Below are 15,122 nucleotides of genomic sequence, written 5' to 3'. Positions count from 1 at the left end.
CAGTGGTTGAGCATCGAACTATGAACCAGAAGGTCATGGTTCAACTCCCGGTCAGGGCACATGCCCAAGTTGCTGGCTTGATCCCAATGTGGGGCTTACAGGAGGCAATCAATGATTCTCTCTCATCATTGATGTTTCTCTCTCTCTCTCTCCCTCTCCCTTCCTCTCTAAAATCAATAAAAATATTTTTTTAAAGAAGAATAAAAACTAACTCTGCTTTGAAGAGTAATTGGTCCATTAAAACCTTTAAAAAAAATAGCATGTTGCTATGAAAGAACAAAATAGTAGCAAATCAGTGTAGGGATGGTCTAGGAAGCCCAAGGAATCCTAACTACAGAAGACAGAACGGGAAACAGTGTATCTAGGGAAAGACAGAAAAACACCCAAGGAAGAATGACCAGGAAACAAACCATCAGACATTACCATGCTTCCCTATTCCACAAAGATGTCCCCTATATGAGCACATTTGTCATGTTTCCTGTCTGGTTCATTCCACTCTAAGGAGATGATGTCTAAATCTCTTTTCTTTGCCCTCCCTCCCAATAGAATTTTACTCCAGGAAGGCAAAAAAACTGAATTCTATAAAATTATGATGTAGACAAGAGGTGAGACAGTGGATTGCTTCACAAACCCAGAATCAAAACTAAGAAGGTAATTCACAAAGTCTGGGGAAAAAGTGGCAAGAGTATTATAGGTCAGCACACATACTATCCTCACTGTCCCCCACGGTAAAAATGCTCAAAACTAAAGGCATATAGGTACAAACGAGGTACACTTCAGTGCTGGGCTGGTGTGGTAACAGCTTCAGGGAGAGGTAAGCACCAGGTAGGGGTCACACACTATGGATACCTCACAGTGGTCAGAAGCAATGAACCAGGTTTATCATATTGAGTGAATAGGAAACTGACGGGCCATAGCACAGTATCATGTAATTCAGTTAAGTGTAAATTAAAAACATACCTCAGGCGAAGCACTACCTCATTTCCCAGGATACAGATTTAAAATGCGTCAAACACAAGAGGGCAGGCACTTGTGCAAGGATTTAGAAAACAGGGTGAAGGAGCAAAACTGAAGTCAGGGATCCCTCACTGTGGAGGGTAATGGACCGGTGTACAGAGGAAAGACAATTAACTCAACTGCGCATCCCAAGTTTAAAGACAAGGCCTGTCTCTCCCAAATGAGGGCCGGTGAACACATGCTAAGGACAAGCACAGTCTCCTGGCATCCCTACACCCACTACTCAGAACATTGCTCTGACCAGAACACAGGCCATTCGGTCAACCAGAGAGACTTTTGGCACTTACTTTATGCTGGGGACTGGATGAGTGATGGGTCCTCTAGAAAATTTTAATCCCAACCTGTGAGGTAGTAAACACCCCATTTTATGGATTGAAAAACCAAGTAAATTTTCTAGGCACAAAGGTAGCTCAATGGATTTGAATGTTTCTTCTCAACCAACTTCAGAGATTTCACCCCCAGGTAACTTGTTTCTAAAATGAGATGTAAACACTAATTTCCTTCCTGAACTAACTGCTCAAATAAAAGCAGCACTGGAAACTGAGTGCACAGCCCCGTCATTCTTGTGTTCATATTTAGAAATGAAGAGCCTGTACAGTGAGCCACTGACATGCTCTTTAACTGCCTGAATTTAATGAACGAGCCAGACTTTCACCACCTCATGAGCCACGGTACATTCAAATGGGTACGTTCAACTAAGCCCTCTTACTAGGTTCCAGTGACATAAGCTGCTAAGTCCTTCTTCTGAAAGTTAAACTTTGGAACAGACAAGTCACTAGTGAGTTTCCCATATTATTCTGACAGCCATAAATCAGATAAAGGCTAAGGAAATAGACACTTCCCAGCAGTAGTGCAAGTCCTGAGTCGAGTAGACACTTTGTGAAAACATAACCTTTAAACTCTGACCAGAAATGATATTCAAGAGCCATTATGATTCTACCTTTTATTATTAGGTCAGAACAGATAAAGTACAGGAAGAAGTAGCAGCAAAAGGACTGTCATACAATTAGCTTCTGCTGGTTCTCAGGCAAGGACCCCTGTGCAGGAGACAATGCCTCAATCCACAGCAGACCCTTAGAACATCACTTGGGCCCTAAAGTGCATCTGCTTGGTGGCATTGTTCTTCATTCCCGTCTTCAGCAGCCATTTTGACTTCATCCTCTGGACATACTGCATGTCCCGTTTGTTCATAAGAGCTGCTCCTGTGGTGGGAAAGGAGATAAGAATGAAGCAAATGTCTGTTGTGATCAGAGAAAACCCAATCTTTGCAGAGAATCTCAAACTTAGTTTGGGGTTCTTATATTTAAAGAAAAGTTGCTAACTTGGGATCTCCATGCAGTGGGCTGGGGGTTTATGTGTACCCCAGAATTCATATCTATATATGTATATTATATACACTTCATATCAGGACATCTATATATATACTTCTCTCTGGGATGAATCACTTTAGTTTTCATCATCTGAAAAGGGTCTATAAGCCCATAAGCCAAAGTGCCATTGATCTAAGGGGACAGAGAAAAGCAGAGACTATAAATCGAGTCAGACAATTGAGAAGTATAAGATAAAATCAGTGTCTGCTAGATTTAAGTGGCCCAGGTCACAATGCCACCAAGTAGACGCACTTTAGGGCTCAGGTGATGTTCTAAGGGTCTCTTCAGACTGAGTCACCGTCTCCTGAACAGGTGTCCTCCTTGCCTGAGAACCAGAGGAAGCCGATTGGATGACAGAGCCTTCCTGCTGCTACTTTTCCCTATACTTCATCTGTTCTGACCTAATGATAAAAGCTCACAGGTGGCCACAGTAAAGGAAACCAAGTGTATAGAAACACAGTGGCCTTGAAAATGGATTTTGGTTGGACATAGCTTTCCAGGCCATTAAAAAAGAGTTCTCCTCTTATCATCTCCACAGTCCTCTAGTGTGATGCTTTCCCAGAAGAGCTAAGGACCGAGCTCATACAGCAGACACATCATAATACCCTTAAATAATTTCATAATGATGATGCATCAAAGACCAACAATTTCAGTGGCCTGCTTTATTGCTTGACTCTTACTAAGTTTTCAATGGGAAAGTTACATAAAGGAGTGATGGCTAGTCTTGATTAAGTGCATATACTATAGCACACATGCATTATGATAATCAACCCGCACAACTCTACAAGGTAGGTCCTATTATCATCACCATTTCATAAATGAGGAAAAGGATGTGTAAGTGAATTAAATTACTCATGCTCATCACATAAGAACCTACAAGTACATCAGAAAGGACTCCACAAAGATACTTAATTCTTCTGTGTAACCTCCATGGTTTTTCCAACCTTTGGTGATTGCTAAATACTTTTTTGGTAATTATTATCTTCTGAAAAAGTTAATGGTGTTGATGCAGTTTTAGAAAGTTACAGGAATATGAAGTTTTTAAGTCACAGAACTTGGGGTTTACTGCACAAACAAACCAAGTGGTAAAGGAAGCCAAAGAGCCAAGAGCCTAAGTTTCCCCTATAGAGGATCAGCAAAGATGACATAAATGGAAGCGACCTCTCCCCAGCCCTGCTGTAAAATGAGTGCATGGGCTGGTCTGTGGCTGTCCACACCGACATACCTGTGCTGCCAGTCCATCCCAGGGCTCTGTACTGCTGGAGTACCCGGCCCACAGCCTTCTGGTTCTTGGCAACTGTCACAGCTCTTGACAAGCCAAATCGCTGTTTGTAGTATCTCATCAAGGAGCGATGGCCCACTCTGGCACCTGTTTTTCAGAGGAGCAATATTTAAACACTGAGTTGGATAGTTTTCTAAGACACAACTATAAAGCAAGGGCTTTCCAAAGCAGACTCTACAGGGTATCAAGGTGGAAAATGGGAGTGCCAGAGGAGACAGTGCTCTAGTTGTTGAAAAAATATGAAGCAGCATATTGAAAAATGAAAGAAAACAAAAAAGCAGAGATTTTTTTAAAGAGAATGGTAATTTTTAACTGAAGCGTTCAGTATCTTGTATTTATGTACAATAGGAACCTAGAAATTCACATAGCAATACTTACTAATACAAATAAATAAGGACCCTAGGAGATAGGGGATTTTAACTTTTTTTTTTTATAGAAGATTGAGCACAGAGAACAGTCTTGATGTTTAGGCCTACAAGCCACAGTCGTGCTAGAACAGAAATCAACCCACCTTTCCTTTGCTTAAATTCTCCACAGCAGTGGTTCTCAGACAGGGGCGACTTTACCTCAGGACACTTGGCAATGACTGGACATATTTTTGGTTGTTACAGCTAGAGAGTGGATAAGGCATCTAATGGACAGAAGTCAGGGATATAGCTAAACATCATGCAATGCACAGGATAACCCTCCGCATCAAAGAATTATCTGGCCCAAAATGTCAATAGTGCCTGGGTTGAGAAACACTGCCCTATTGCTTTCTTTCTTTCTTTTTTTTTTTTTTTACAGCGGAGAAGGTCCGAGGCTTGACCTCCTGGGCAGTGTTCTTCCCCAAGCCTTGCACCCGGAGTTGGCGGTGATAGTGAGCCGAGTTCATGATCATCTTGGACACATTCTTTTGGTAAGAAGGCCGACCAAATATCAAGATCTCAGCCTTGCCTTCAGGGTCCCACTGATTATAATGCGAAGCAGGGTCTGTGACACACACCCAACGTGCGGAATGTGCTCTTCACCGGAGCCAAAGATCACTTCCACCAGCCACGCCTCAACGTGAAGTGTCTTTGGACTCTTGAGGTACTCTGTGTGGAACCAGCAGGACTGCTTCGTGACGTCACTCAGCACCTGAAATGGCGCCCCTCCCCGCTGCTCCAGTTGCATGGGCTTCGGAAGGCGCTTGGGGGTGGCCATGCTGCGGTGGGCCACGCAGAGTGCTGGTGTAGATGAAGATGGACCTGGTTCTGCCCTATTGCTCTCTAAATGATGGCAATTACCTGGTGAACTAGGATTTTAAAACATGATTAAGTTGAATTCTCTCTATAGCTTTTGCCTATTTAGAAGGATCTGGTAAGATTATGAAATCATGCTTTCAGAAGTGAATTTCTACAGACTATCTGATTCTTTACAGGAAAAGTGTGCTGACCCCTATATTTTAGCTTCACAGCAGGTGAAAGGGAAGGGGGCAGGCCTCTGTGAAGACTAACTCCTGACTCCATCAGGGCAGAGGCTCTCAAAACATGATCCTGGGCAAATGGCATTAGCATCACCTGAGAGCTTACTCAATACAAGTTGTGTTTTCACAAGAATATTAATTAGGAAATAAGCAATCAAACACCTTTCCAGACAGATATAAATGTGTAGAAATTTAACAACAGCATATACAAAAGATAAAAAATAGTTACTCCTGCTGAAAATAAGTAAAAGATATATGGCTAGGTAGAGCCATGTGGACAACTTCCAGGAAAGTTTGACACCTACATATATAAAGCCATTTCTTTCATAATCCTGTGTAGAAAGGTACTGTAAGGATACTATATGTACAGGATACTATAAGTATGGCACACACTTATATTTGCTTTTAAGACCTCGATCTTTAATTTACATGAAAAATTGTCAGGTCTATTATTTTAGTCCCTCTACCTGGGAAGCTACCAGAAAATTATATTTTTTTTGCTACACAGGAATGGAAAAACAATTACTTCCAGACTCAAGGGATGACAAAAGGAAACATCTAAATCAAAGACAATACGGTCTTTAAATAACGATATGGATAAAAACATGTTTCCGAACCTGACTGTTCAGGCAGCTTAAGAGTTAACGAAGCTCCTAGACCACAATAAAATAAGTGAGATGCAGCTGATGGATATGAACTCAACTTAAATGGAGACTCTAGCAGGAAACCTAGCATTATTCATTGTGATTTTCTATTTATAATGTTAGGTCGGAATGTTCCAGGTTTGTAATGATGACTACCTCAAAATCATTAAGTGATAATGTTGGTCATAAGGATATAATAATATGTCCTATATTGTTATATTTATATTCTCAATTTATTTATATTCTTATTCAACATTTGGAAATACATTTTTATTGAAGTTTGCCTTTTAAAAACATCCTTGAAAAGGTTTCATTTCCAACAGCTAGCAGAATGAATAAAAACATGCTGTGTTTAGAGCTACCCTGCCCTGTGTCAATGACAGTGAGCACCTGACCTTAAGCACCAAGTATAACATGCTGAGAACAGCTCAATTTGAAGGCCTCATCAAGGAAAATTATTTTTAGAACATACTGACTGACTGCTCAATATGTAACAGATGGGTTATGTCTGAGTTATGGTGAAGTCACAATCTGTCCATCTATCCATCACCACAGCAATAACCACTAACAGAACTGTCCACTCTTGCCTAACAAGTAGCCCAACAACCAGCAACATTACATTGTGGGGGGGGGGAAGTATCTCCAACAGTAATTTTCTTAAGATTATCTAGTTGTCTCTTGTGGACCCACCAACAGTTTCATCTGGCTAGTCAGCAGCTCACTAGATATGTTTTTCATAGCAACTTACTCCACAGAAACTGAAGAGCGAAGACCTCAAGCAGAAGAGCTAAACCAGTTTTCAGAATTATGCCCACAGTGCCCTCTACTGGCTGCTCTTTGTCACAGCTACTTGATCTGCAGGAACTACATTACTGGCATTAAGAATATTGTTCCCCACAGTACAAGACAGAATTCAAACTTTAAACTTCTCCCTACAACAGAAACAGTCAAACTGGTCGCTGTCAATCAGATACACTCATGTCAGACTACCATGTGGAAGTCTGAGCAATATAAGGAAATAGGAATCAGATCAAAAAGTAAGAGTAAGGTCAAGATTAACAAGAAAAACTTAGATTGGGCCCCAAAAGTTGATCAATAGAACAAGTCTACATATTTGAAAAGAAAAGAAATGCCTGACAAAGCATTCTGACTAGACAGAACAGAAGCAAGCAAAAACAGTGATCGAATTTAAACAAAACAGCCAACACAGAGCTCACTGGCAACCTTCAGAGAGTATCACATACCTGAGAACACAAACATGTATTTTAGGTTTTATGTTCTTTTCCCGTCAATACGGAAAAGAATGGGTGAGAACATGCAGCTCCAATAGTCTCGCTGGAATTAAGCTATTTATTTTTAATTTTTATTTTTTTAATATATTTTTATTCATTTCAGAGGGGAAGGAAGAGGGAGAAATAGAAACATCAATGATGAGAGAGAATCATGGATCGGCTGCTTCCTGCACGCCCCACACTAGGGGATCAGCCTGCAACCTGGGCATGTGCCCTTGACTGGAATTGAACCTGGAATCCTTCAGTCCGCAGGCTTTCTATTCACTTAGCCAAACCAGCCAGGGCTATTTATTTTTGACAAATGCACATACCAGATGGTAGAATCAGCTCCATGGTTTCATCATCATAATCCAAGGTCTTTTCTGAGGGCAACTCCTCAGTCTCATCAGGCTCCTCCCTTTCCTTATGATCTGGGTAACTACTCCTGGAAACAGTGAAAGGTATTAATAAATAGACTAATACCTCAAATTTAACTAAAGACATAAATTGCATTTGCAAATGTGGCAAATCCACTAAGCTACCCAAAAAGTACAGAGTTGCAGGGTCTATAGGCAGAAAACAACTTTTTAACATTTTCTGTGAAGTAAAAGTGCACAAATGACTTACGAACTCAAAACAGATCATAGAACTAACCAGAAAGCACAAAACTATAAAACTCCTAGAAGATAACACAGGAAGAATCTAGATAACTTGGGGTTTTGTGATGACTTTTTTTAGGTATCACAACAAAGGCATGATCCATGAAAAAAAAAAATTGATAAACTGGACTACATTAAAATTAAAAACATCTATTCTGTGAAAAGAAAATGTCAACAGAATTAAAATATAAGCCACAGACAAAAGAAAATATTTTCAGAAGATACATCTGTAAAACTGTTATCCAAAATATTTAAAAAAAAAAAAACTTTTAAAACTCAATAAGAAAACAAACACCCAATTAAATAATGAGCCAAAGACCCTACAGACACCTCACTACGAAGATATACAGCTGGCAAATAATCCTGTAAAAAGATGTGCCAAATCATATTATCAGGGAAGTGAAAATTAAAACAATGAGATGCTTAAATTTGGCCACAATCCAAATGCTGACAACATCAATGTTGATGAGATTGTGGTGCAACAGAAATTCTCATTCATTGCTGGGGGGAATGAAAAATGGTATGGTATAGCCACTTTGGAAGACAGTTTGGCAGCTTTTTACAAAACTACTGGCATATGATAATTCACTGACATACGGTAATTCTCTACCATATGGTCCAGAAATCTTGCTACTTGGTATATCTGCAAGAGCTAAAAACTACTGTCAACACAAAAATCTACACACAGATATTTTTAGCAGCATTATTCATAATTGCTAAAACTTGGAAGTAACTAAAATGACCTTCACTAGGTGAATGGATAAACTGCGGTGCATCCAGACAATGGAAAATTATTCAAGACCAAAAAGAAATGAGCTGTCAAGCCATAAAGATATGGAGGAACCTTAAATGCCTATTAGTAAGTGAAACAAGCCAGTCTGAAAAGTCTACTGAATGATTCAAACTACATGAAGTTATGGGAAAAGCAAATCAATGGAGTACGTAAAGATCAGTGGTTTCCAGGGTTAGGGGTAGAGGGAGGGAACATTCAGGATTTTTAGGGCAATGAAACTACTCTGCATGATACTATAATGGTGGATATCTGTCATTATACATCTGTTCAGTGAAGAATACCAGACTGAACTCTAATGCAAACTATGGACTTGAATAATGATGAGTCAGTGTAGGTTCATCAATTTTAACAAATGTACAATAAACGGAAGATGTTGATAACCAGGGAGGCTATGCATGTGTTGGGGCAGGAGGTATATGGAAAATCTCTGTACCTGCTGCTCAATTTTGCTATTAACCTAAAATTGTACTAAAAAAAAAAAAAAATGAGCAAATTACCTATAATTGAATTTTTTTACCTATTTGTTTCTCCCTAGGAAGGTAGCCAGAAAGGGAGAGAATGTAGAGCTGGAAATGCAACTCTCGTCATTTTAACTATTAAAATAATAAGTTCTGTAAACTGATGGTTGCCAATTGGGAAGGGTGTTGGGGAGAAGGGTGAAATGGGGAACGGATTAAGATTTACAAATTGCCAGTTATAAAAACAGTCACAGGGGATTCCATGTAACATTATTATATTTAAAACTAGAAGCCCGATGCACGAAGATTCATGCCAGAATGGGCCTTCCTTTCCCTGGCTGCCAGTACCACCTTTACTCTGGCCGGAGACACCTTTCTGCCTTCCCATGCTGCTCAGAAGCCTAGAGCAGCCAGGGACGGTGCGGAACACCCCCGGCCACTCGGCACCGGCATATACAAATTAGCCCACCATCTTTGTTGGGTTAATTTGCATACTCACTCCTGATTGGCTAGTGGGCATCATGAAGGTATAGTCAATTAACATGTTACTCTTTTATTAGGTAGATCATTTTTCTTGAGATATTAATGTTTATTGCATGTATTGTTATATTTAAGATGGTTTTTCTTAAAATATTAATGTTTATTGCATGTAACATTATTATATTTAAAATCAGGTTGGTTTTTATTTAAATAAAAAGGAAAAAAAATGTTTTCCCTTTTAACAGACTAGAAAAGAACAACAACAACAAAAAAAAAACAGTCACAAGGAGGAAAAAAAAGTCACTGAGTCATGAAGTACAGCCCAGATTGTAGGCTCATCCCCAGTGGGGGACTTGCAGGAGGCAGCCAATCCATAATTCTCTCTCATTGTGGATGTTTCTATCTCTTTCTCCCTCTTCCTTCCTGTCTGAAATCAGTGAAAATACATTAATTAAAAAAAAAAAAAAAAAGACTAAGTGACTGACCGTCCATCCGTCCAACCATCCGGTACTGATGATGCGCACTGGCAATTTAAAAATAAATGTTGACTTGCACATGCACAATACTTATAAACTCTCGCTGGCACCAATCGCACACGTGTGTTTTGATCTGTCACTGTCAATGTGAATTTGGTTGACACTTCTATTACAGAGGAAGGGTGAATAGCAATATTAAAATCTTTCTTCTAATTAATTTCCTTTCAATGTGCACCAGGCCACTAGTATTATAACTATGTATGGTGTCAGATAGGTACTAGACTTATTGGGGTAGTCACTTTCTAAGTTATATAAATGTCTAATCACTATGTTGCACACCTGAAACTAATATAATATTGTATGTCAACAGTAACTGAACAAAACATTTTTTTTTAATTCTAGAACAAAGCTGTCCAATAGACCTCTGGGATAGAAAAATTGTTATGTTTGAAATCAGTATGCTGTTAAGCGCTGAACTATGACATGTGGTTGTGCAACTGAAGAACTAGTTTTTTAAAATTTAATTTCTCATTAACTTAAATAGCCACATGAGTACACCTAGTAATTACCATATTGGTGCAGTTCTAGAAGACTCTCTATGTGCCTAAAAATGTTCAAAAATATATAGAAAGTAATTGAAGAAATGTACTTAAAATGTTAATAGTAGACAGATAACTCAAAAGAATAACAGACAAAAGACTTGTTCAAACACTTCACAAAGAGATATCTAAATGGCTAATATATAAAAGGAACTCAATTACAGTGGTCATCATCAGGGAAATGTAAATTAAACCCACAATAGGATACCACTACACAAAAATGACAAAAACATCAAAGTGACAAAAATGAAAAACTCTCCTTTACTACAAAAGAAATGAGGAAAAGGCAAAATGACAAATGGGAAGATGAGGACTTTTCTGAATACTTGTATCATATGGAGTAAGCACACCTGGCATGGTAATTATACACACCTGCTTGTGTAGCACATCTGTAATTATATACACCTGCTTGTGTAGCTAGGTCGTCGGCATCTTGACACTAGGAATTAGCTGTTCAAGAGTGCCTACCATAGATTCAGTGCATAGTATTATCAATCATACAAGTTTCTGGTAAAGGGTGAGCCACCTATGGGATCATCTCACCATCAAATGCACACGACTGGCCTAGTTCAGCAACCGCCTCAACCCCCTTAGGAGACAGCTTGTGCTTGAAGGACTCTCAGGGAAACCAAAACCTAATTCCTGTGCTTCTGTTCATAAGGTCAACTGGCAAAGCTGAACTTTTGATCATTAAACCGCCAAAAGCCCCCAGGTTTTCAAGTCAAACAAATTTCAGTTTGGGGCCTGAGAATTTCTCTTTATCATATGTATGTGTTTAACTTTGTTACACTCAGTTTCTTATCTACAAAACAAGAGCGAATAACCTGCATATAGAGATGTTATAAGAGTTGTAAAGACTATATGGTGCCAGACACATATCACGCACTGGCACTTCTAATATCACTTCAATGCAAAGACAATGACTTCACTTTGCTTCACATTACAAACCACAGACCTACCTAAAGTCATAGAAGTCTGCAAATTCCAAAGCAGCATCACCATCTGTGAAGAGCTTACAGTGGCTTTTGTCATTCATGTGTGCCTGCACAGCTTCCGTGGAGTAAAAGGACTTCCCCTTCTCATTGCACCATAAGCAAATCTTCCCAACACCAACTTTCTCTCCTGACAAAATAATTGGAGGGGGGAAAATATGAAAAAAAGCTCTTGTGGCCAGGTGCAATCTCACCATGTATCTGCACAATTCAAAGAGAAACATGCACCAAATTTCTGATTTTCACAAAATAAACATGTACTAGCAATTAAATCAAAGATTGATGAAAAACATAAAACTAATGTTTCCTTAAGACCTGCCCCCCAATTATGTGCTTTTTCCTCATAAAAGGAAAGCTATTGTACTTACCCAAATACTGAATCAGTCCCTTAAGGTCCGAAAGATATTCTATATCAGGAATAAAGAAGCTATGGATTTTAGTCATATGAGCCACATTCTTCATAAGGGAGCTTGAATGATGGGAACAAAATAAGCAGTCCTTTATAGAGATGGCACCAAGAGGAGCGCCTCCCCCGGCCTCTTCCTCCTCTGCATCCTGCTCCTCCAACTCGTCCATCAATTCAGCATCTTCACATTCCACTTCTTCCTCAGAATCAATATCTTCCCAATCTTCAAGCCAGAGATTTGAAAAACAAGGTTAGTTTAAGAAAAGTGGTGACCACAATGTAAGAAACCACACAAATATACAAGCATGAGGTGGTAGTGCTGACTTACCTCCCAGGACAACCCCTTTCAAGATCTCAATTTTAACTATTCCTCTACCACAGACCAATTTGTAAGGCTAAGAAATACCTTAACCTTTCTTTTCCAGCCCACAGGAAACTCCTGAAGGAGTCTTTGCGTCTTCCCTGTGTCTCTATGTACACATACAATCGGTGTTAATAGGATGTGTGACGAGGGAAAGAAGGAATAAACAAGTCAAGGAGCCAGGTTGCTGGCTCCAGCTCCTCATTTCAGGTTAGCTAGCTGGTTTTGAACCTCTCGTTTTATTGTGTCAATCAACTAAATTAAGTGCAAATCCATCGTAACTAGAAACCCAAGAGAATTTTGTCCTTCTATGCAAAAGCCTCCTAGTTCACAACAGAGAAGCCATCAATCCGTTCAGCAGGTGTTTATTAAGGACATATTTTTCCCCCAGGGAAGGTTTCAGGCCGTGAATCCACAACAGTGAACGAAACAGACTGTTCCCCGCGGGGCTACTGGACAGACAAGCGACTTCAGAAAGCATCGAAACCGCTCCCATCACTTTCATTTAAAGACGCTCCTTCCCCCCACCCCCCGCCCACGGCCGCCTAACCTCGAGCACCAATTTGGAAACCCCCTCTACACACACACCGGGCCCTCACCGTCTCCATCCAGGTCCCCCTCCTCACTCTCTTCCTCGCCCTGCTGCTTTGCCAGCTTCTTCGCCTGCTGTTCAAACCACTGTAACCGGGGAGGTTTCTCGGCCGGGTCTCGGTCGTCTGCCTCACGTCCTCCTTCGGCCACCGCCCCGGGACCCCCGGACTCCTTCCTAGACGCTGGAGAGGCCCTCTTGGGAGACGGCTGGGCCTTGATGACCTGCTGGATGGCCGCGTTCATGGCATCCTTGTCAACACTGTCCACACCCAACCCTTTCTCCAAGTTCTTTTCATTCATCATCTCCACCCTGCGATTCACCGCCTTCCTCTCCAGCTCCACGTGCCGCCGGGACTTGAGGTGGTTTTCGTAGGCGTTCAAACAGGCGAACTTCTTACTGCAGACGGTGCAGTAGGTGGCCGTGCCCTTGCTCTCCTGCTCCGCCACGGCCCGCTGCGCCCGCACACGCTCCTGGAAGCCCTCGGCGGTGACGGGGGCCATGTCGGCCACCTTCCGCTTCAGGTTGTAGCGGTGCCAATCCGTCTTGTAATGGGCCCGCTGCAGCTCGGGGTCGTCGAACGCCACCCGGCAGGTGATGCAGGTGTACGTCGCCATTCCCGGGCGGGAAATGTGAGGCGACAGAGGCGGAAATCTAGCAATTAGCGCTCCGACCCCACTACGCGCTCAAACCTTAATTTGCCTCACTGTCCGTGAAGAGGTGGAATGGGCACCGACTTCCCGTGTGTATCTGAGGGAAAAGATGGAACAGAAAGGAAGTTATTCCGGGATGGACAGGAAGTCCCGCCTATCGCCCGTGCCCCTTCCAATGAGAAGTCAGGAAGGTGAGAGATGCCATTGGCTAACCGAGCCACGCCCAGTCGCCTGAGGCAGGCGTTGATTGGATCAGCCTGGTGTTGATTGTATGCGCAGAGGTGTGTTTTGATTGAGTCCACCGAGGTGGGTGGTGTTCCTAAGCCTCCTAGACCTGGACCTTCCTCTATTTACTTTCCTTCGTGGTTTTGAGAGAGCTGTGACGTGGTTCAGGCAATCGCTGGACGGAAGGGAGAGTGGGACGCCCTGGGCGGCTCCCGGGCCTGGGAGGACCCCAAGGGTGGTCCTGCGTCCCCGCGACGGTCCGGGCTTTTCCGAGGATCGCGCGGGCCGCCCCTGCCGCCTGGTGAATCGGTGCCACGAAAGCGAGGTGTCCGCCCACCCGAGCTCTCGCCGTTCGGCTGGAGTGCAGTGCGGAACACTGGACACTCAGACCGGAGGCTGAGGGAATTCACAGGAAAAACCGGAGATTCCAGGCCTGAGCCGGGTGTATGGGGCGAACCTTCAAGGGAAGTCCTGAATGAAAAGATGCCAGCTAGGATAAAGAGCCAGCCAAGTCCCTGCCCAATAGAAATCTAATCCAAGCCACACATGCCATCTTAAATCGAATAGTAGCCACGATTTTAAAAAGCAAAAAGAAAGAGATTGGTATATTTTAGTTAACCCAGTTTTATATCCACAATATTATCATTTCAACATGTAATCATCCAAAAGATTTAATGAAATTTTACATTTGTGTGTTGGTACTAAATTTGGAACTCGAGTGTATTGTACAATTAACAGCACATCTCCATTCGGACCAGCCTCATTTCGTGTGCTCAGTTAACTCTATGGCCTCAGATGTAGCCGTGCAGTTTATAGGAAACATGAAAAAGACTTAGAGAGTTCTTAGACTCGTCTGCACAGCCTAACTGAACCAGTCATCACAGTTACTGACTGAACCTTACATCTTCAGAATCCAAGTGGCTCTTATCCCCAAAGAAGATAAGAGATGTTTTTAAAAATCTAGATCAAGGCAACGTTGCCCAGGTTACTCAAAACCCTCCAGGGGCTTCCCTTGATTCAGAATAAAATTCAAGCATCTTTCTACTATGATCTGAACTTTTGTGCCCCACCCCCCATCCCCAAATTCATGTCAAAAGAAAACCTAATGCCCAAGCTGGTGGTGTAGGGGGAAGTTTTTTGGGGGGCAGGTCTTCAGGAGGTGAGTAGTTCATGAGGGCAGAGCCCTCATGATAGGGTTAGTGCTTTTTTCAAAGATATCCAGGAGAGGATACAATAAGAATCTGTGACAAGGAAGAGGTCCCTCTCCAGACCATGCTGGCACCCTGATCATGGACTTCCAGCTTCCAGAACTGTGAGAAATAAATTTGTTGTTTATAAGGCACCCAGCCGATGGCATTCTGTTATAGCAGCTTGAACAGACTAAGCTACTTTTTGTTCTA

General features: G+C 41.8%; 1 protein-coding gene across 1 annotated transcript; it reads right to left on the bottom strand.

Moving 5' to 3' along the window:
• Positions 1-1,940: 1,940 nt before the first annotated feature.
• Positions 1,941-13,619, bottom strand: ZNF622 (zinc finger protein 622). Its single transcript, XM_080682340.1, has 6 exons — positions 12,855-13,619; positions 11,857-12,117; positions 11,456-11,618; positions 7,364-7,476; positions 3,613-3,756; positions 1,941-2,219 (listed from the first exon to the last, which is right to left on the bottom strand). The coding sequence occupies exons 1-6, from the start codon at positions 13,459-13,461 to the stop codon at positions 2,092-2,094; spliced, it is 1,416 nt and encodes a 471-aa protein (XP_080538466.1). The 5' UTR covers positions 13,462-13,619; the 3' UTR covers positions 1,941-2,091.
• Positions 13,620-15,122: the final 1,503 nt, after the last annotated feature.

Source organism: Plecotus auritus (genome assembly GCF_963455305.1).
Source record: "Plecotus auritus genome assembly, chromosome: 7".
In the NCBI taxonomy this organism is placed as follows: domain Eukaryota; kingdom Metazoa; phylum Chordata; class Mammalia; order Chiroptera; family Vespertilionidae; genus Plecotus; species Plecotus auritus.
This window is presented reverse-complemented; position numbering and strand designations above follow the sequence as displayed.

Bases quoted from the DNA above. Each gene is read 5' to 3' on its own strand.
- ZNF622 (XM_080682340.1), bottom strand. From the start codon at position 13,461: ATGGCGACGTACACCTGCATCACCTGCCGGGTGGCGTTCGACGACCCC. The intron at 12,118-12,854 runs GTGAGGGCCCGG...TCTGGCTTGAAG, and splicing joins GGGGGACCTGGATGGAGACG to ATTGGGAAGATATTGATTCT. The intron at 11,619-11,856 runs GTAAGTACAATA...TTATTTTGTCAG, and splicing joins GGGACTGATTCAGTATTTGG to GAGAGAAAGTTGGTGTTGGG.